Source organism: Musa acuminata, unplaced genomic scaffold, assembly GCF_036884655.1.
Source record: "Musa acuminata AAA Group cultivar baxijiao unplaced genomic scaffold, Cavendish_Baxijiao_AAA HiC_scaffold_1138, whole genome shotgun sequence".
Classification (NCBI taxonomy): Eukaryota; Viridiplantae; Streptophyta; class Magnoliopsida; order Zingiberales; family Musaceae; genus Musa; species Musa acuminata.
Window position 1 is genome coordinate 3952469 of NW_027021350.1, and position 22334 is coordinate 3974802.

Consider the following 22334-nt stretch of genomic DNA (forward strand, 5'->3'; position numbering starts at 1 on the left):
GGCCATGCCCTCATAAGACCTTAGTAGTGTATTCCAAACTGCAGCTCACGTGTCCTTTTATGAATGTCAAAGAAGTTGATGTTTATTATAAATAATAATCTACTTGGAGAAATGTAAATTATTCATAGTTGAACCACATTTGCATGCAGATGATAGTCATATAGAAGAGCTTAGTGTGACAAGGTTGCAACATGGTCATTCATGTTTCCAAGTTCATTCTTTTCTTTTCTTTTATATGATTATTTACGTGTTTCAATATGAGACTGAATAAGATCATTTTGAACCATGTATGTAAATTCTTCATAGAAGAGCTTAGTGTAAATAAAATTTGTAATGTTTTGCTTTCAAACTCATCGCTTGGTCATGTGAAAAGAAAACTGTCTTTTCTATTGTCTGAACCAAGTTCGTGAAGTCTCTACCATTCCTTGGTAAGAAAGGGATTTGACAAAATTGCTTTATGGTTCAAAGCAAGGTAATCAAATTCACTTCCCTACCTAGGATCAAACAGGGGTTGCAAACTTGGAATCATAGGATAGGATCATAAGATCCTACAAATTATAAAAAATAAAAATAAATAATTTTAAGATACATACATATATTTAAAGAAATTTATAAATGAGTATATTCAATACAGGAACATCTTAACATTGTTTAGCAAAGATTAATTACATAAGTATGGTTTCATATAAACAATTGGTTACATATATCACCATAACTTACATTGATAAATAGGTATGTAAATTGCTCATGTTGCATATCCTAACAATTTCTAAATTCTTAATTTCTTATAAGTATGACTTTCCTTTTATGTAAAGGAATATTGTGTTTGGCATATAAGATATAATTTTACAACCCCTATGTTACACGAACATTATTATTGCTTTGTAGAACTTCAATCCAAGAATTATGAATTGCACTTTTTAATTATATTAAAGATAATACCTCACGGTATCATGTCATTATGATCAAACTATAACAGATATCATTAGATAGGAGATGGATGGGAAGAGAATGTATGAGATGAGAAGAGAGGAAACAGGATGGTAGATGGGAGAAGGTAGGAGGGGAGACATGAAGAGAGGTAGAAGGGAGGAGAGGAGAAGAGATGAGAGAAGATGCGAAGAGAAGGAAAGGAGATGGAAAGAGAAGAGGGGGGAGAAGATGCGAAGAGAAAGAATGGAGATGGAAAGAGAAGAGGGGGGAGAAGATGCGAAGAGAAAGAATGGAGATGAAAGAGAAGAGGGGGGAGAGGAGAAGAGAAGGGGGAAGATGAGAGGAGAAGAAAGAAGCAGAGACCGAAAGAGAGGGTAGGAGAGGAAAAGAGAATCCATGCATATGGTGATTAGCAACAGTCGACGACGTTGACAGCAGTTCATTGTGAGTGGCAGCAATGGCTAAGGCTCGTCTTCTCATTGCTCCTACGGGCTGCAGGAGAGAAGCACTGATCTATGACAATGAATAGCCAACCAGAAGATTCGCAACACTCTCGTTGAGAGGGATTAGGGCTCACGCTCTTCTCCTCACTCCTTTGTTGGCACCGCAAATCAATTCGCCTTGGATGGTGAGCGTTCATATATCCTGGGTTGATTAGACAAACTCGACTTGACTCATCCGAGTCAGCCGATCTTACATGGTCGACTCACAAGTCGAGTCGATTCCACCCATTTACGTTGATCCGATCTGAATCGTCAGGCCTGATCTGGGCTGTAAGATTGCATGATCCTACAACCCAAATTAAGAGTTTGACAACCTTGATTCTGAGACAACTTTAACATTTTCTTCTTCAACCAAAAAACAATGTTTAGATTCTCATGATTTTAAGCTAGCACTAAAGATAATATTGTTAGCCAAAGAACTTTTTTATAGATTCAAATCACCAACTTGAAAAGAATGGTGTGCAGCTTTGTAAAACTATCTGCTACATTCTATAAACAGTCCAAGGAATCAAAATTTTCTTTATTACCTAACATATAATGAAACAACCTGGACATTGTTTAAGGATTAAACCAGATGAACAAAAAGGTAATATACAATTCTAGTGATACCTTAATAAACCAATCACTGGCTGTAAAGCTCCCGCAAGAAGAACTTCTTTCTTTATGTTAGGGGATGAATGAACCAGATTCCCAATAACACCAACTTAAATACCAAGAACATATAATCTAAATATGATCTTGGAAAGAATCAATCACAACAAGCATAGTAAATGCAAATATCTTTATGATTTAAAAAATGTATGTTTATTATGACATATAAAAAAAGAAGGTATGATTAACCATATAAATTGTATTTTTAATGAAAATCTAGCATGTATGATTAACCATATATTTTTAAAGTTGCATAAGGGTTACCACAGCCAATAACAGTTCCATTGGGTATTGCATAACCAGAAAATATACTCATGTTGCATGAGATAGTTCCAAGATTTCTTGTTAGCTGGTCACCATAAAAATGAGGTACATCCAGTTAACTAATAGCACTACCAGCCAAAATAAATAAGTGTTGCAACACGTCAACGATGGAGGGAGATAGCTCGAAGGCAACAATGATGAAGGGAGCTGCAAACAAAGGTAGCGACATCGAATGTAGGGTTTTAAAGCAGGGTTAAGTTGTACGAGAGAGGGGGGCGGGGACCATTTAGTGCTAGGGCTCTTCTCTTTAGTTGGTTCGATTCAACCAATTTGCCTATTCAATCGAACCAAGCACGAACACAAGCCACCTTCACTCGAGCGCTCACCCGAGGCGCCCGACGCTTGGGCTTAGGCCAGCACCCAAGCGATGCTTCAATGAATCACATTGCCCAGAAGTTGTGCAAGGCACTCAAACCTTGCCTCACCTGAGCACCCAGGCACCTATCAAAAACACTAATTGTTCCTAATTTTTTTCCTTTTTTGGGCTTTAGTAGATATTTGATTGGAGTTGAAATATTTTCAAGAAAGATTATGATTATGCAATGCACATGTGAGTTCGCAAGGATTTGACTAATTGAATAGTTTTACATATTGGTTGCTTTTATTTCAACAACTTGATGAACACATATTAGAAACGTACATCTAAAGCTTTTTCTTAATTATTGTTCTAGTTTGTAATTACTACGAGAGCTAGAGACATTATTACTGAAATTAGTCCACACATATTGCACATGCAACGGGCGAAGGGGTCGGTGGATCTTGGAGACACAAAGAAGATGAGCACGTTCGAAAGTTAATTTCCAATTAAATATATAATACGACTCTAAAATCTTATTAACCTAATTAATTTGGGGGCTTCGGAATCCAAATTAAGATTAACCAATTGGATTCGATTAAAGAATCACTCTTTCCGACCACGGTCCCACTATATATATCTCTCTCTCCTCTCCGACTCTCACTCTTGACTTCTCTCCCCTCTCGCCTCTCGCCCCTCTGCTCCCTTCTCCTCGTTCATTTCCTCTCGCCTCGCCTCTGCTCCCTTCTCTTCTCCTCGTTCGTTTTAGTCGTCCATGGAGCCCGTCGACCTCGTACCGAGCGGGTACAGGTTCCTTCCCACGGCGGAGGAACTCGTGGTTGACTACCTTGCAAACTGGGTCGCCGGCAAACCCCTCCCTGGCTGCGCTGTCGCCTTCGCCGACGTCTACGGCACCGAGCCGTGGAATCTTCTCTGCAGCGATCGGCATGAAGGCTATTTCTTTGCGGAGCGGAAGCCTAAGAACAACGGCGGCTCGCGCGTGGATAGAAAGGCTGGCAGCGGTTCTTGGACTCTGTACAACAATCAAGAAACCGTTAAGTCCATCGTCGGCGGGCGCGAGATGGTGGTGGGACGAAAAAGCTGCCTATCCTTCAACGATGGCCGTCGGAAGAACTCCGGGTGGACAATGTACGAATATCAGATGTGTTCATCCGGATTCGAGAGACGAGTTCTCTGTCACGTTAAGAGAAGCTCGCATCAGGCCATCTCCGGAGGCACCACCATCAAAACGGTCGAGTCCACCTTCGCGGAGGCCGCGGTCACCGGCCACAGCTTCGTTGGGCGGAAGAGAAATAGAGAGGAATCTTCTACTCTCTCAGCGAAAGCATCGACTCTCTCAAAGAAGCCATGCTGGGGGTTGGTTGCACATTCCAGCAGAGCATTGCTGATCGACGCTTCACCACCTCCAACCGCGGTTGTCCAATTTCCCTTATTGGCTGCCCCGGAGAGTCATCATTCCTCGGTTGACTCTGTTGCACCGAACAAAGCCGGAGTCCCAGCCGCCTCTCCATCATCAACGGACGTTGGTGGAGAGCTCGTGATAACTGCGGAAGAACTCGAAGCATTCTTGGCTTCGTATTCGTCGTCGGTCGATCAGAACTGCACCGACGATGCTTTCTTCACCAGAGAGGTTGAAGCCTTCCTGATGTCGGACGACACCGACATAGCCTCGACTACCATCCCGAAGGCCTCGCCGTCAGGCCTGGTCGATCTTCTCTTGATGCCCGATGACACTCGGATTGATTCGACCACGGTCGCTGAGGTTTCCTCCTCATCTCGGATTGATTCGACCACGGTCGCAAAGGTTTCCTCGTCATCGTCGTCGATAGACTTCGTTGCGTGTGAGCAGATGTACAGCACCAGCACCGACGATGACTTCTTCACGAGCCTGGAACAGGTCCGTGCTTTCTTGATGTCCGATGACACCTTCACTGCCTCGACCACGATCCCAGTGGCCTCGCTGGGACAATGCTCGCTCGACAACCCCTATTGATTCGACTGTAGCTTGCTTGAATGAAAGCTTATACGGAAAATGATGTTTGTTCATGTATATCATAACAATGGAAGGGAAAGAAAATATTTGTTCTTGTAAATATTGACAATGACAAAGTTCAATTTTCATCCCATGTTTTGTTGTTTCCTTAATATGATGGGATCTATAAGAAATGGTCTCAATGTTACATCATGTTCAAAGAGAAAGAGTGAGATCATATGATATCAATGACTTCTCTCAACGTCATACTTTGGACGATTGTTATCAGAGGCAACGCAGCGAATTTGACCAATCATCGTTTGGAAACATGTTCTAACTTTTTGTTTCCGAGTGAAGTCCACAACAACAACAACAACAACAACAAATAACAAAGTCTACAATCCCAACAAAGCTGCAAGTCAATTCATCACTGAATCCCTACCACAAGTGTGTGCACTGATACTATAGAAAACCTTTAATCAGAACCATCACTAAAAGTATCACTGAATCGATAAATAATTACATGGTTTGAAGCATTTGGCAATGGCCAAAACAATTCTGAATTGTCAACTGATATGCAAAATATTAAACACACATCATGGAAGGAAATGCAATCTCTCCGGAAGTCTTATTGATATGATATGGTCGGATTTCAATAGCAAGAAGAACGCCTGCATCATATTAAATTCATTAGATAAATAAGAACTCAAAGTATCAACAACTAATAAGCTACCGTTAAGAAATACAAGACAATTGAAATAGAAGAACGTACCATTCATCTTAGCACTCGGAAAAATGGTCAAATTGCATTTATTAACTAATATTCAGAATTTTGAATGAATTTAGACAACCAATCTGAGTCTACTATTCCAGTTTTGGAAGTTACAAACGAATTCAAATAACTAATATTAAGTCTACAAAACAGTAAAAATTATCGAAATAAAGGGTAACCATGTTGGGTACCAAAACAAATGATAAGAACAAATGACGCTCCTCAGAAGATTGGAACAAACTAAGATATGGGCCTAAAGACTCCCAATCTTCTTTCGTGTTAATCTAGGACTAGTACAAGCACATAAATCAGAAGAACTTCGGCTTGTTACCTGCCGCAAGTTTATCAAGAAGAAATGTAATCCTAATTCCTTTTGCAAAGGTTGTAACATTCAAATTAAATCTCTAGAGGCAGAACAGGAGGTTGGATTAACTCTTCCTCCTTTGGGGCATGAATTGTAACATGATCTGGCAAAGGAATCATGGGGCCCTGCTTTCCTTTAGGATCCCAATCCAACATGATCTTTACTTTGATATCGAGGACACCCTGAGATTTTTAAAAACAAAAGGTCAGTTAAAATGGATCATTAAGCACTTGAATATATATTTCTCCAGGTATATCTATGTTTTTATTACTGTTTAGAAGGTAAATAAATTCATCCATCTAAATTTCAGCACAAACAAGGTTAGTGCAATAGAAAATTTGAAACATTTAGGCTCAGCCTACCTGACGAGCATTTCCAGTTGAAGTTGTCAATAGGCAACTATCTATATGAGCACTGCAAGGAAACCAAGCTCTATTAAAGCAATCATGCCGCACCAACAGTATATGCAAAAAAAAAAAAAAAAAGTGAATATTGATTAATACATATGCCATTGTGAAGTCTCACGAATTTATAATACCATGATTGCAGAACCCAGACTTTTCCTCTTATGTTAAGCTATGCATAGTAACTGCCCGTTCACGTGACAGGTTTTCATCTAACTTCCATGCATTGGACATAGTGCTATGTTAGACAGTGGATGGATTTACTAATGCTTCTTGCAGCAAAATCCAAAACAAAAACAAATTTCACAACATAGAGCATATTCTTGTCCCTGACAAGTGCATCATTCCTCAGACATAATAAGTTGTAGAACTAATGATGCCATGCTTTATTCAGGAATTTTAAAAAAATTAAATTTTAAAATATGTCCATAAGAATTAAAAAAACTATAGACTTAAATTTTCTACAAATCAGCATTTCTGATATGCATCAAGCTAGTACTAAGACAATCTTAGTGATCAAAGATATGATTCTCACTTCTGTATGATTATTTATGTACAGATAGGACCATGGGGGATTTACATTAATATTTACAAAGCAACAAACGTTTAAGGTGGCAACTTAGTATTTAATTTATCTAATTGTAAAACCTGTTCACCATTTTGTTGTATTCAGTAACCAAAGCACATCAAAACAGACAGATATGCCTCTTTGTATCGCATGTAAATGCTTTATTTATGACGCGTGTTATAGCTTCTTTATATCAGAAACTAGTCGTTTTTTGACAACATTATTTCCAGACATCTGATCATGATTAGGGCTTAATTCTGAAGAAAAACAAGCATGTTGACACATGAGTTCCCTTACCCGATAGACACCATCAAACATTGCACAAAATGCATCCGAAGAAGCAAGCAGAGCAATTCTGTGTGCATAAAAGCACTTGCCTAGAAAATAACAGATAATGAACATTTAGATATTTAGCACATAACTAATAGCTTCCTCTTAAACGAAGAATGTAGCATATATAAGTTACTACATATGGTAAGAATAGTCTACAACCTTCAACTAGAAATGTAACATCTAATAGCGTGGAGCTATTCACATACTGCTCGCCTAGGTACACCTACATGAACAACTTGATTAGGACTATTATAGGTATATAGCTATCTTTTAACACTTTTCCCACAGGTGTGATTCAGCAAATAATCACATGCTTTGTCAGCTAAGACCTTGCAAGATCAGCTTCAGGACTGGGATTGGTTTTTGGGTAATATAATGGTGATTGGTATGATTAAGTTCAGAACTTTCATGTTATGTACCACCATCATTTTTTGATCCAGTTAAACATATGGCTAACTACTTAACAAATCAACACTACTTTAGCTAATGTTAATATCAGCCTGAGTAAGCAATTTAACGAGTAGCATGAATAAAACAGAAAGCCAACCAAACCAGAACTTTCATGTTATGTACCACCATTGTTTGATCCAGTTAAACACACGGCTAACTACTTAACAATTCAACACTACTTTAACTAATGTTATTATCAGCCTGAGTAAGCAATTTAATAAGTAGCATGAACGAAATAGCAAACCAACCAACCCTATTGCTCATATATCACTGACCAAGATAAGAAGTGAATGTCAATGTCATCCTTGTACCAGAATCATGACCTTCTTTACCCACTTTAAGTATGATTTGCCTTTAACTATATATTTATTATTATTGTTAGTATTATATATACACATATAATGCCAGTAATAATAATAAATCAATATGTTCCAACTATTTAACGTTGGCTATATACATCTCCCTCTACCTTTGTGCAAAGCAACACCCTCTACCAATTTATTATATTTCATATCATATAATAATAAATCTTTAATTGTTATTAGACTCTGTGCAAAGCAATATCCTTGATTAATTATCACTTGTTAAACTTTCAATAGATTTTGGTAAAGTAATCTTCCATCTCACTCTACCTCTCCTTAAACTAATTATTTCACTTGCATGATTTAAGTGTTTTCCAAATACTATTTAGCTTATGTCAATGATCGACATAATTACTTATGAATTAACATTCGCATTTCTAATAACACAAACCTTATATGTATGAGAGTCATCCAACACTTTCTTTATGAATCGTATGCGTACAACACCCGTTTTATGGGTCACATATATGTAGCAATTCTAGGAAATAATCATGTAGATATTCTCTTGCTTTAGTGTCTTACCTGAAAGATATCTAAAGGAAATGATCATATAATTACGATCTGTGTTAAGTTTGCCAACAAATATGCGTTATCACAGTGTTAATATGAGACATTTGAAGATAAAACTCGATTCAGAACACCACGAATTAGATTACCACCAGCTCGAGTAGACTGGAAATACATGTAGTGAATCTATACAGATGACATGTTAATTTAGGGTTAATACAATTTTACCTTAGAACAGATTAGATTTTAAAGTTCATTTGCAGGAAAAATAAAACAAAAGGGGAGTCCAGTTTGGCCTTGACATAGGTAATTAATCATGCATGCCATGGTTGCACTACTTAGGTAATTAACTGCAGGCTTTTTTTAAATCAAAAGATCAAATTTTTTTTATATCGATGATTGGATATTTCAAGTGCAAAATTAGAGGTGTACCAAACAGAATCAGAGAGAAAAGAACCATTGGTTCCAGAAGGCTAGTTCTTACCCCCGACTTACCCCCCTTTGGAAATAGATGTTTGGTGCAGAAATGCTCCAACTGTACAAGCCTCCAGCAGCAGCAGCGTGAGTTAGAGAAGATGCTGTAAAAAAGGAACAGTTAGGTAAGGGATTTTCTCATATTCGGCCTCAAAGCTTTACCAAAGTAGTTGCGAATCTCTGGAGTTATTTGCTGGATTAGAAGAGAATGCCTGCGGAAGTTCATCAAGGCAGAATCAGTAAATGAGAACGCGAGGCAATCAACACTAAATACACTCAGGAGTTCAAGAGAGTGAAGTAAAAAAGAGAGATATATTTGATGAGAGAGCACCCTGGACGAGTGTTGATTTTCTCGAATTGCTCTAAAATAAACATGACACAAGTGTGCCTCAAGGACATGGCATGGAATGCCTCTGACAATTCGTACATGCTGGAGATATTATCGACGCAAACTTCTTGCATGATGAAGCATACTCAACGCTTCTTAGGACTTCAGGATAAATTTTATTACAATAACTAGTGAAGCTTCCGAGAATGAGAAAAAGAAAAGACAATGTAGTTTCTACCCACTTGTGCAATGGCATATTCACATAGGCGTTTAAGACCCTCAAGAAGATACTGATATACAGCTCATAGAAGATCTTGCGCGATATCAGTAGTGATCTCAACCGATCCTGTGTATATGAATATGCAAATGAAGATCCAAATATTGTCAAACATCAGAACCGTCAGTATCATGACTAGAAGAAGGAACTACACTTACCTCATCATCAATTCAAAGACCTCCAATCTTATGTTAGGAATCTCAATGTCTCTTGCATCCTTCTCCTATAACAAAGTTGAAAGAGTAAGATATTTTCAATCAGATCTTACTAGACTAGAAAATAATAAATTACCAAGCATTTCCAGAAAGAAAACTTTTCAAAAAACTTAAGTTCATACCATGATACTATTATAAGTTTTGAAAAGCTTATGATTGTTTCATTCATGTCGTATTAGGCCAGTATGATACTATGAAATCAGCATGGCATCCGTGAGATGCCTTTTTCACATAATTTTTGTTCATCAGCAAGCATGAAACCCACCATATATCTTGCCTAACATGCCTTATCAAGCTGGCACATTTCCAGCACATGATATTCTGACAAAAAGTTAGATTCTTGATAACACTGACAGAAGGGCATGTTATGAGTGGTGGGATGCATCGAACTCCAAAATATTTGCACCCTGGTGACATGAAGGGATCAGCTTTTTGACTTCTCTCACAAATCAGCATTTCTGATATGCATCAAGCAAGTACTAAAACCATCTTATTGATCAAAAATATGATCCTCACCTTCTGCATGATTATTTTTGTACAGATAGGACCCTGGGGGATTTACATTAGCATTTACAAAGCAACAAACTTTTGAGGTGGCAACTTAGTATTTAATTTATTTAATTGTAAAAAATGTTCACCATTTTGTTATATTCAGTAACCAAAGCACAGCAAAACAGATAGATATGCCTCTTTGTATCGCATATAAATGCTTTATTTATGATACGTGCTATAGCTTCTTTATATAAACCGTGAGTGTGTACCAACAAATAAATTCTCAAAATAGATAATATAAACAAGGTAAGCTTTTTTTTTCAAACATCACCCATGCGGATCAGACCCAAGACTGTCATAGAGAACAAAATGATAACATGTATAGATCTGATAGAAGTTACTATGGCAAGGGTTTAAACCCTCGGCCTATGGGAAAAGGACAAACTACACACTACCAGGCTAGCTGGTTAGGTATTAAACTAGGTAAGTTTGAACATTTTTTATGTATGAAAGCCTTTTTACACTTTTCCCACAAGTGTGATTCAGCAAATAACCACATGCTTTGTCAGCTAAGACCTTGCAGGATTGGCTTTTGGGTAATATAATGGGGATTGGTATGATTAAGTTCAGAACTTTCAAGTTATGTACCACCATCATTTTCTGATCCAGTTAAACACAAGGCTAACTACATAACAATTCAACACGGCGATTGGTATGAATAAGTTATATATATAACAATTCAATTCCCACTCGAGCAATGGGAAACACTACAAAATATTAAAAAATAAAAAATATATTTATATATAGCAATGACGTCAACAATGGAGGGAGATAGCATGAAGGCAACAATGATGGAGGGAGATAGCATGAAGGCAACAATGATGGAGGGAGCCGCAAACAAAGGCAGCGAAAGCAAATATAGGGTTTCAAAGCAGGGTAAAGTCGTTTGAGGGCGGGTGGGGGGGAACCATATAGTGTTAGGGCTCTTCTCTTTAGTTGGTTCGATTGAACCAATTTCCCTGTTTAATCAAACCAAGCATGAACACAAGCAGCCTTCACTCGGGCGCTCACCCGAGGCGCCCGATGCTTGGGTTCAAGCGAGCACCCAAGCGATGCTTCAATGAATCACATTGCCTAGAAGTTGTGCAAGGCACTTAAGCCTTGCCTCACCCGAGCACCCAAGCACCTATCAAAAACACTAATTATTCCTAATTTTTTCCCTTTTTTGGGCTTCAATAGATATTTGATTCTAGTTGAAATATTTTCAGTAAAGATTATGATTATGCAATGCTCTCGTGAGTTTGCAAGGATTTATTTTGGTTGCTTTTATTTCAACAACTTGATGAACACGTATTAGAAACGTACATCCAAAGCATTTTCTTAATTGTTGTTCTAGTTTGTAATTACTACGAGAGCTAGAGACATTAGAACTGAAATTAGTACACACATATTGCACGTGCAACACTGTTAACTTGCCATTTTTCCCAATTAGGAAATTCTAGTCATATGATTTTGTTTATTCTTTTTTGTCCATGTTTTCGTTTCAGTTTAACCCAAATATTAGTTAAGAATTGCAAATCCATATTGCAAGTTTTCATCTTTCATGGAGGTAAATTATAAATTGTGAATAGAATCTTTAGGGGCCATGCCCTCATAAGACCTTATTAGTGTATTCCAAATGGCAGCCCACATGTCCTTTTATGAATGTAAGAGAAGTTGATGTTTATTATAAATAATAATCTACTTGGAGAAATGCAAATTATTCACAGTTCAACCACATTTGTATGCAGATGATAGTCATATAGAAGAGCTTAGTGTGACAAGGTTGCAACATGGTCATTCATGTTTCCAAGTTCATTCTTTTCTTTTCTTTTATATGCTTATTTACATGTTCAACCCAATACAAGCGGTACGCTTCGATACGACAGACCTTACTTCAAAGCAAGGTTATCAAACTCACTTCCCTACCTAGGATCAAAAAGGGGTTGCAAACTTGGATAATAGGATAGGATTATAAGATCCTACAAATTATAAAAAATAAAAATAAATAATTTTAAGATACATATATATATTTAAAGAAATTTATAAATGAGTATATTCCAAACTGAAACATCTTAACATTGTTTAGCAAAGATTAGTTACATAAGTATGATTACATATAAACGATTAGTTACGTATATCACCATAACTTACACTGATAAATGGGTATGTAAATTGCCCATGTTGCATATCCTAACAATTTCTAAATTCCAGTGATTGAAAGAGGCGCTCGGGCGCACGCCTAGGCGCTCGAGCGAGGCGAGGCGAGGCCCGAGCGCCTCGCTAATGTCCCAGGCGACGTGCTTCAAACAGGCGCCGCCTGGGCGCTAGCCCGAGCCCAAGCGCTGGGCGCTTCGGGCGAGCGCCTGGGTAAACCAAGTGACCGAACCAGGATTTTAAGTCTGGTTCGGTCCTGGTTCGGTTGTTAGTGGGTTCAATCGAACCAACTAAACTGATATAACCCTTACCCAACCCTAACCCGCTGCCGCTGCCGCTCCCGATCTCGTCACTCCTGCTCCGGCTGCCGCTGCTCGTCGCTGTCGCTGCTCGCGCCTCCCGCGAGCCCTCCAGCTGCTCGCGCCTCCCGCGAGCCTTCTCGCTGCTCGTGCCTCCCGCGAGCCCTCCCGCTGCTCGCGCCTCCCGCTCCCTTTCCCTTTCCCTTTCCCGCTGCCATTGCCGCCGCTCGCTGCTGCTTCCTCGTTTCTCTGTCAGGTTCAGTATACAGTAGTATACTCTTAATATTAAGTTTATTTGAATTTTGAAATGATTAATTTTCAATACTGTTAATAGATTAATAATATATTACTTTGATGAAAATCTAGCATGTATGATTAACCATATATTTTTAAAGCTGCATAAGGGCTACCACAGCCAATAACACTTCCATTGGATATTGCATGCCTAAAAAATATACTCATTTTGCATGAGATAGTTCCAAGATTTCTTGTTAGCTGGTCATCATACAAATGATGTACATGCAGTTAATAATTTCAGTAGGAATTATTTGGCTAATATTCTTTTCCAAGCTATGCCAAAGCTGACAATTATCAACAAATTAACATCCATGATAATTCCAAGATGTATATCTTGTTGAGTCTATGACATCATTGACTCTTGAATGCCCTTCAGTGTTTTAGACTACTAGAAGAAGTATGTCATTTCCATTCTGTCACATGAATATTCATGATTCTAAAAGCACTGTACTATGTCAAAAATTATTTTAATTGGTTAGTATTCAACAGTGAGTTCACATGGAATTCCTTTAAATCCAATTCAAGATTAGGCAACGGCTGATGGCTCACAGAATCATGAAGACAGCCTAGACGTGTCATCTTCCCTCAAACAGAGTTGCGTGACCTTCATTACTTCTGTCACTTTCTAGATTGGCTCCAACTACTACGTGAACAACCTAATTACCAAAAATATTCAATTATCACAGCCCATGCATAACTAACACTATGAGTTATAAGTTTCTACCTAAGAATCATCACTAAACCTTTTCATCTACTTGTCAAGTCAAAGTGTCCCATGAACTAAGAAGTCAAAGAATGCGACAAGATTAACACCTTTGACTAGACTTTTTTGACGTGGACCAGTCAGTTCAAATGTTCTCAACTCAAAAAAATGTCATTCACTATTTCTCTAACCTAGCTCTATGGGGTCCATCTCTGAAACAACCAAGCTAATAAGAAGTTTGTATTCATGCTGAGTCTTGAACTAACTGGTTCAAGAAAATAACATGACACGAGATATGTTATAGAAAGATTGGTGTCCACAAGATGCTCTCCTTCCTTAGATCAGGAAGAACCTTTATTTTCCAGAATTTGTATGCCAGCATCACCGTCTATAATATAAGCCAAGTGCCATCACTTGGCAGTCATTGATATCTGGCACTATCCTTGACCAAGTCACTAAGAGTGAAGGGAGGAATCAATTTTACAGTGCAAGGAATTTACCTTTCTGAATCTTTATCTTAAGGTACCAATGTCAAGCACAATACTTAAGAAAGTAGAAAGTACAGCTTATACCCTAGTGCCAAGTGAATCAATGAGAAACTCTAACATGCCAATCAGATTTTTTTTATCTTTATGGCAAAGCTGAATTTCAATGTCTAGTTAACTCCACAGGATGTTAGAAAAAACAAACTAAATTTTGGGCTATACCCGGTTACAGATATCTACCAGTGTTTATCTTCCTACTTCTTAAAACAAGCTAAATTTAGGATCAATGTTGGTAATTATGAATAAATTGTTACAATAATTTGGTCATTATAATCAAATTTTGCAGTAACTCACTTGCGAAATAACATCTTAATCAACTTGTGGTGAAGTGTATGCACTAATAAACATTTCACTAGGAAAAGGAGGGATATGCCAATTCTTGCTCACATTTCTCTGCATTTCAACGTAAGATATTTAAGAACCTAAAACTGAACATTTACTTCAGAGATAAAATATAACTGATAAAAATATCAGGGCAACCATAGGAGGATTGAAGCTCACATGCTTATGAATGAAGATGTCTTTAATTGCCTCATTGCCAGTAGGTTTTTCATCATCATGACCCCTTGAAACAGACTCTTCAGATGCATCTTCCTGAGAACTTCTTTTTATTGCATCAGCACCATTATTGTTTTCTTTCAATGATCTGTTTGAATGACTACCACTAACTAGTTTTCCTAATATAGCTGGATCTGGGGACTCAACCCATTGTCTAAATTTCTGGTGGCCATCTTCCTCAGAAAATGCTTGTATAACTTCAATTGCATTAACAATTCCAATCCCACTGCACTAGAAAGTTTAAATGATGTAGATCGACAAATACACAGCAATTCTACATTACCAGTTAACTTGACAAAGCAACATATTAATCCTCAAAAACTATCTAAAGATAATCTAATAATCTCCAGAGATGTACAACTGGCAAAGATCCAAAAGAAATTTGATTCCATTGATTCCAACAGAAAGCAGAAGACAATTAATATTTACCAGTTACAGCCAAAAAAATGCATAACCAACAATTCATACTTATCAAACCACACACACCATTCTATTCACAATTCATCTGGGCATTCATAAGATGCATTAGAACTTAAGGGACAGATTCACAAATCAATTGAATTGTGTGTCAGATAGATAATATAGCAAACAATCTTCTTAGCGGTTTCTCATCTCAACTATTAGAAAAGGAAAGCACACACCACCTCAACAAAGCATATATGTTCAGTAATTTGCTTTTCCCTATCTTTGACGCAATAAGAGATTATTCAAGGGTAAACCTGAAGCGCATATGTAAGAATAGCTTTATGTATTTATTTATGTCCACTAGGTCCTACTACGTGTTGACAACAGTTCAAAAACTAAAGAAGTGAAAATAAATTAGCACAGTTTCCTTTTCAGTGTTCATCAGTCCAATTTTTACATTTTTGCTCCTCCCAAGTTCGGATACTTTATAATCTGCTCTTAGCGATATATTATTTGCCATGAAGCAATTTTAATTCAAGATTAGAACCCAGGTATATCCCAAATACTTTTTAATTTGAAAGACAAAATTAATAAATAGAACATAGTATAAAAGAACAAAGTTCTAGATAATGACATCTTATAAAGTTTGCCCTTTGATTTAAGGGAGGAAAAATAGATCCAACCCATGGTCGCATATACAATACATCTTATGTTTGTCTTACAGAAATTTCTGGTATAAAAGGATACTTATCAGTTTTGGGATACACTTGATAAAACACCTAATAACTCTGATCTTATAATCATGGTTCACCTTACCGGTCCGTACCGATGTGCCGACCAGCTACCAGTACCGTACATACCAAACCATACCGAACGTACCAACACACGGTACATGACGGCATACTGATGTACCACCCATACCAGTCCCCTATCGGACCGGTACATATTGCCTATATCGAGCGGTACACTATGGTACAATGAAACTTGCTTATAATCAAAGCCAACTGAATTCAATCAACAACACCAAGTCTCATCATTAAGATTCACCTATAATCATCATGCATTATATATGCTTAACGAGAACTACTAGTTGTCCATGTGTCCATCACATGAACAATTAGTTCATCCAACGTTGCCCTAAGAATCATAATTGCCTGTGCACCAAAGGAACATATAAAATTCCTTAAGTGACTCTATGAAGTTAGGTTATTGTCCTAAAATAAAGTAAAGAAGAATCAAGAGAACTAGCTACTTTGAAACAATTGTATTTGATGTATCCTTCTTACTTTAATGGTACAGTTATAAAGGTCCAACCTAATAGTCTAGGACTTCATAATAGCATAGGACAATTGATTAAAAAGAGGATGGATGCAAGAAAATAGATGAGTATATTGCCAATAGAAAATTCTTTTAACTGATGACAAAATCATGTACAACCTTTGATCCCAAGATTCCACAACCATTCCATAACTTAACTTCAAACTCGTTGTACAATTCAGACAATATAAGAAAAACATAAGTAGCTGACTTGTTCTTTTACTTATTCACTAATCATTTTGTTAATTTCTCCGAAACTGACTCTATAGTCAAAGGTCCTTCCAGATGTTCCTTTATTTTCTTTAGGTATTGTGTCCCTTCAAGATTCTTCCTGGAAAAGAACTGAAAACTAGCAATAAGATCATGTTGCCATCAATTTTCTTTCCCAACTAACATACTAACAAAATATTTTGAGTGTTAAATGGTTTCGACAATATAGGCAACACTTCCCTTGCCACCATTAGATGTGTGTATACAACAACAAATAGGATAAGGTTTTCCCAAAGAATGTTTGAAGCAAGGTTCGCAATACTGTACCGTACCGGTATTTCGACCTGGGCTCGGTACCGGTATGGTACGGTATACCGAGCGGTACACCCAGGTGTACCAAGCGGTACACTCAGGTGTGCCGAGTACTGTAGCAGGCAAACACAATAGGTTATTAGGAGCCTGTTTGATATTGTAAGATCGAAAGATATATAAATGTCAAATTATAGCTTATGAGTCCCAAAAAGGCCTAAAAGTGAAAATTCCAAATCATTCATCCATGCATAAATAAATGATAAATAAGTGGTGCTTAAGTGATCAATTTTTAGGAAGAAATGAGAAATGCTTAAAAACAATTGCATGAAGAGACTTAATCACTTGATTAATACATTCAGCCCCAAAAAATCAATAACAATTCTCTGAAGCCCGTTTTAATTTACAAACTTGACTAATTCACTCCCTTTACCTAGAAATACAAATGCATGTGCAATATGCACTAAATATTTAATATGTTATTATATTAATATATCAAATGTCTGTGCAAGCCTACTAAAGGAATCATTGCAGCTTACCTAACTCCTTCAGTATAATCACTTCCCAGAAGCAATGCCATACGGATTAGTTTGTCTCGATCTAAGCCAAGCTCGCGCTCAAGCTCAACAGACACCTTCACGAAGTATGTCTCAACATATTTCCGGTCATCGAATATGTTCTTGTAGACATTTCGAGCTCCAAATAAGAAGACATCAGAATCATCAGTTACAACACCATCAACAAGGTTTGTCATTTCCATATAAGCACACTGAGCTTTTGCTTCTGTAGGTGCAATAATATAAGGCAAACCAAACATTTGAAGCAGTTCCTGTAATTTTTCAGAAAAGTAATGAGGAGTTGCATGTGTGCGTTAACATTGCTTGCATCATAGCTCAGGATTGAGCAGATAACAATTACAATACACCTTTTGCCAACTGTATAGTATTGATGTTTACCAAAATTGTAGCTTTTATGCCTATGAAACTACCAAGGTGAGGGAAGAAGCTCCTAATAGAAACGTGAAGAACACGATAATCGAAGGGTCCTTTAATGTCTACTTTTAGTAAATATTATCAATTATGCAGGAAAACAAGTATAATATTCTAAGGATGATATTTTAAGCATAAAATTACATAAACTCGCAGAGAATACAAAAACTATATAGGTTAGATTCTTAAAACTTTTTCTCTAAAAATACCAGAAAGGCCTGAAGAGCACCTGACACTCAGCAAACATCTCATTTTTCACAGATTCGGCATCTCGCTCAAGCATCCTCTGCTCATTTCCAAGGTTCACACATTCTTGTCTAAGGAGAGGGATTTCTTTGTCTAAACTAGCTTCTCATACTTCTATTTGATTGTTTAAGATCTGTGTACTGTCTCCAATATGATCAGATATAGCATTATCTTTCTCAGCAATATTCTGTTGTGATTTCATACCAGTGTCTATAATTTCTTCCATCAAGGAGCTATTTTCTAATAATGAAATATTATATCCTCTTTCAGGAGGTACACTTGTGTGAGATACACTTGATCTCACACAATTCCTCCGTGGACATTCTTGAACAAGATTTAATTTGGACTTCATAACTAGCATCAAGAGATTGTTCCAACCAACTTGGGCGACCATCAGAAGGTTTGCTAGGTGGAATGTTGCCTCTTTGTAAAGTCATTACATTCTGATCATTTTCTCTTCTACTTAGCAGAGATGGTTCTCCATCCAAATCTAAACCAGATAAATTAAATGAATCAAGATTATACTTTAAAGAATCAGGGATCTGCAAATCATCCTCTTTGCAGTGATTATCCAGCGGTCCATCATTACACGATAGACTTTCCTCGGCATCATTATCTAAATGAACACATGTATTTGTCACCAGTTTATACAAAATAACCGCATCAGAGATTTGATCCTTCACTGATCTCACTAATTCTACAACTGCTGAAGAATTGGTTGAAGAGTTTTGTTCCTTAAAATCTTCAAGGCTTCTCCTTATTGCTTCTTGTATATCAGCTTCTTCCTCAAGTGTTCCTCTTGAAACATCTTTTACAGGTTTATCTAGAAATTAAGAACTTGTGTCAGGATTTTGACACACCCCTTCCTCCCAATCCACATCAGCTACTTCATTGCTGCTCTCAGCTAAAGGCGATTGGTTTTTTTTCAAGTCACTTTTTGGACTTGCAGTTATATCAGCAAAACCATTTGGAATTTCAGAAATTTTCTTAACTAAACCTTCCTCCCAACTGCAATCAGATTCAAAATCATTTGTGCTCTTATCTGAATGAATTCCAAGGGTAAATTGGATGATGAATATATTATCATCATCCGTAGCTTTCATCCCGCTGTCATCCTCTGAGAAGGAAATCTTAATTGCATCTTCACTACCATGAATAGCAATAACCAATACCATCAAGACAGACTCTTAGAAGCAAACTCTTATAAACATAAATCAGAATCTAGGAAGCAGATAAAGATACAATCTTAATACTTATAATAAAGGCTATATGCTAAGTAAAACAATAACTGATTGACGGAACAGTCTCAATGATATAACTGAGAAGAAATGATAATTAATAACAATAACACAAAAAATAAGCCCATCTTTTCAATTCAACTATTTGGAAGAAATGGGGAGCAGAAGACCAAGACTTCTTTTATTTTTTTTTCTTTTCCTCTTTTGAGACATGTTTTTTCTTTCCCGTCCAAACGTAAGTGTGCAATAGAGTATCAATTAGGAAAAGTTGTTTCTTCTCATGTGTGCACACATGCACACATAACATGAACATCAACTGAGGGAAATAGATAGCAGATTCTAGCAATTATATTTATTACTTTAGGGATACTAATTTCCGGCGTTATGAATTTTCTTGCTCATTGTAGCAATTATTCACAAACATTTTGAAGAGTTTAAGCCTAGCTGTGTCTGAAAAAATTAAGATACCAATCCAAATCGGCTCAAGTGAAACCCGAATACTCAAATTAACCATTGAGGCCTCTTTTGGAACTTTAAATCCTCATGTGTCTCCCTTTTCACCCAGTATTACTCTCATTTACTCTCATCCTCATTCGCTTTCTCACACTTTTATTTGTGAAAGTTCATGATCGGTGATTAATGGTAATCAAGATATTGATTTAAATAAAGGAAGGATTCGAACTCAGGATATGATGGAATTTCAGTCTAATTTGAGATAGCATTTAGCTTTTTTTCTTTGTTTTATCATCATTATGTATAAAGATTAAACGTGATTATGGTCATTGTCTTATGTTTAGTCTCAACTAGGTTTATTCTCTTACATTTAGACCTAAATTAGGGATATTTAGGGTCAAATTGGTGGGACTAAAAAGATAAATCCACTTTCTCATCCTTCTAACCTGTTATTCCTATTCTTTCATGCCTCATACACACTGTATTCTTATTTAAAAATAATAAGTTATCATTAATAAGGATTCAATACTTCAAAATAATTTTTTTGTGAATTTCAATCATCTTTGGCGTTTTTTAAAAGAAAATTAGGATGTACTAAGATTCAGACATATGGTACGTCGATACCGACTAGACCGGTCAGTTCATGGGCCAATACCACCGATCAACATGATACTGCGATCCATGATTAGATCATCCATGATTGAATACCACTAATATTCTTTTCTTGTGTTGATCTTTTATGTGGAAGAGGAACTTGGATTTGTAAAAAGTAGAGTTTACTTGAAATGAAGTTGTAAAACAAACTTCAAATCACCTTCATTTTTCTTCAACAAGGTTTGAAAGTTGTAAGAAATTATTTTAATGTTGTTTCGGCTAAGTAAGATAAACACCAATTGCTGTTATTTTTCACATGCTCAGAATAGTGGACTCCTTGATGTTTATGTTATGATATATGGTTTTCCAATGTTTGCAAAATATTACCAGATGACTTTGGGGATTTGGGGAAAAAAATAAATATTATTTGCTGGTTATTTGTCAATCTATAGGTAGAAAAAAAAAAATTTTTTTCCAACACTAATCTTGCCATCACCAAAATTGATCTGACCAACAAAAGTTTTTATTGCCAAAACTCTTCAGCAAGAATTTGTTAAACCATTCAGTGAAAATTATTATTCTCAATCAAAAAGTTTAATATAGCATGGAGGTAATTAAATTCTCATACTTGTTTAACAGGAAAAAAAATACAGATTCACTTAAGGAGTATACTTTGGAAGAAAAATTCAATCCTCTAAAGAAATTAAAAGTCAAAATATTTCTATCTCTTTTTTTTTTTTGTTATTAGGGAGGAGAGGGAAAATACACCCAATGGTCTTGAAAAGGACAATCATTTCCCAGAATAGGTTCTTAAACAAGGCATATTAAATAAAAAGAAGATAAGATTAATTAATAGATCATCCGCATGAAAAAGATGATATCACAAAATGAATCAGCTACATTTTATTTCATTTGTGAAATGGAGATCACTTGCTATTGTTTTGTGCTACTTTATCCTCTCACTAGATTGTTGTCCTATGCTGCTGCTATCTTATTGGTGAGTGTTGTTGTGGTCCATCCATCCTATGTTGTCTGCTGAAAACACTACTCGATCTTGAGGTGTATGCTAAAAGGCTGCAATCAAAATTTCAAGCTTTTCACTGTGTTTCAGCATCTTATCTTTATTGTAGAGAAAGTTGTACAAAATTTTGTTTCACTGTATTCATGGATGTCTAGTAACCATTCTCAAAGATCATTCAGCTTCAATCCAGTCTGCGAGTTCATAGGATCTGATTACTTCTACTTATCATTTTTGCTACTCACATGTTGCTACACCAAATACGAACCTAAATAAGAATAAAGCCCAAAGCGACAATGTGGCAAGAAAAGAATGAAATGGAATGGAAGGAAATCACCATGGGACGGACCTTGTTGGCATACAGGGAGGGGCACACGATCACCCTCCTCGTACCTATGATTGGTTCCGTCAGCTCCCACCCTCAAACCACGAGGCAACCCTAGAAGAAGCAGCGCACATACCTCCTCCGTCTTCGCGATCATCGAACCAACCTGAAATCAATCGAAGAAAACTTAAAATCAGCCCTAAAATCTATGCATTTCGCTGAAAGATGAGGCGTTTCGAACCAAATGCTCACCTTCGTTCCCACCTTCGTTCCCGAGCCGAGACAGATCGAATGGGGCGATGGGCTCGGTGGATCTTGGAGACACAAATAAGATGAGCACGTGCGAAAGTTAATTTCCAATTAAATATATAATACGATGCTAAAATC

At 37.0% G+C, this 22334-nt stretch overlaps 2 protein-coding genes across 2 annotated transcripts; one reads left to right on the top strand and one right to left on the bottom strand.

Annotated features, from left to right (window-relative positions):
* Positions 1-3481: 3481 nt before the first annotated feature.
* Positions 3482-4720, top strand: LOC135671147 (uncharacterized). Its single transcript, XM_065179096.1, has one exon. It carries the CDS (start codon positions 3482-3484, stop codon positions 4718-4720), a length of 1239 nt encoding a protein of 412 aa, XP_065035168.1.
* Positions 4721-5719: 999 nt separating this feature from the next.
* Positions 5720-22300, bottom strand: LOC135671199 (DNA repair protein UVH3-like). The gene is made up of 8 exons (XM_065179164.1): positions 22200-22300; positions 21972-22113; positions 17624-17867; positions 14787-15069; positions 9697-9761; positions 7105-9607; positions 6198-6249; positions 5720-6017 (listed from the first exon to the last, which is right to left on the bottom strand). The coding sequence occupies exons 2-6, from the start codon at positions 22102-22104 to the stop codon at positions 9598-9600; spliced, it is 735 nt and encodes a 244-aa protein (XP_065035236.1). The 5' UTR covers positions 22105-22113; positions 22200-22300; the 3' UTR covers positions 5720-6017; positions 6198-6249; positions 7105-9597.
* Between the last annotated feature and the right edge of the window lie 34 nt (positions 22301-22334).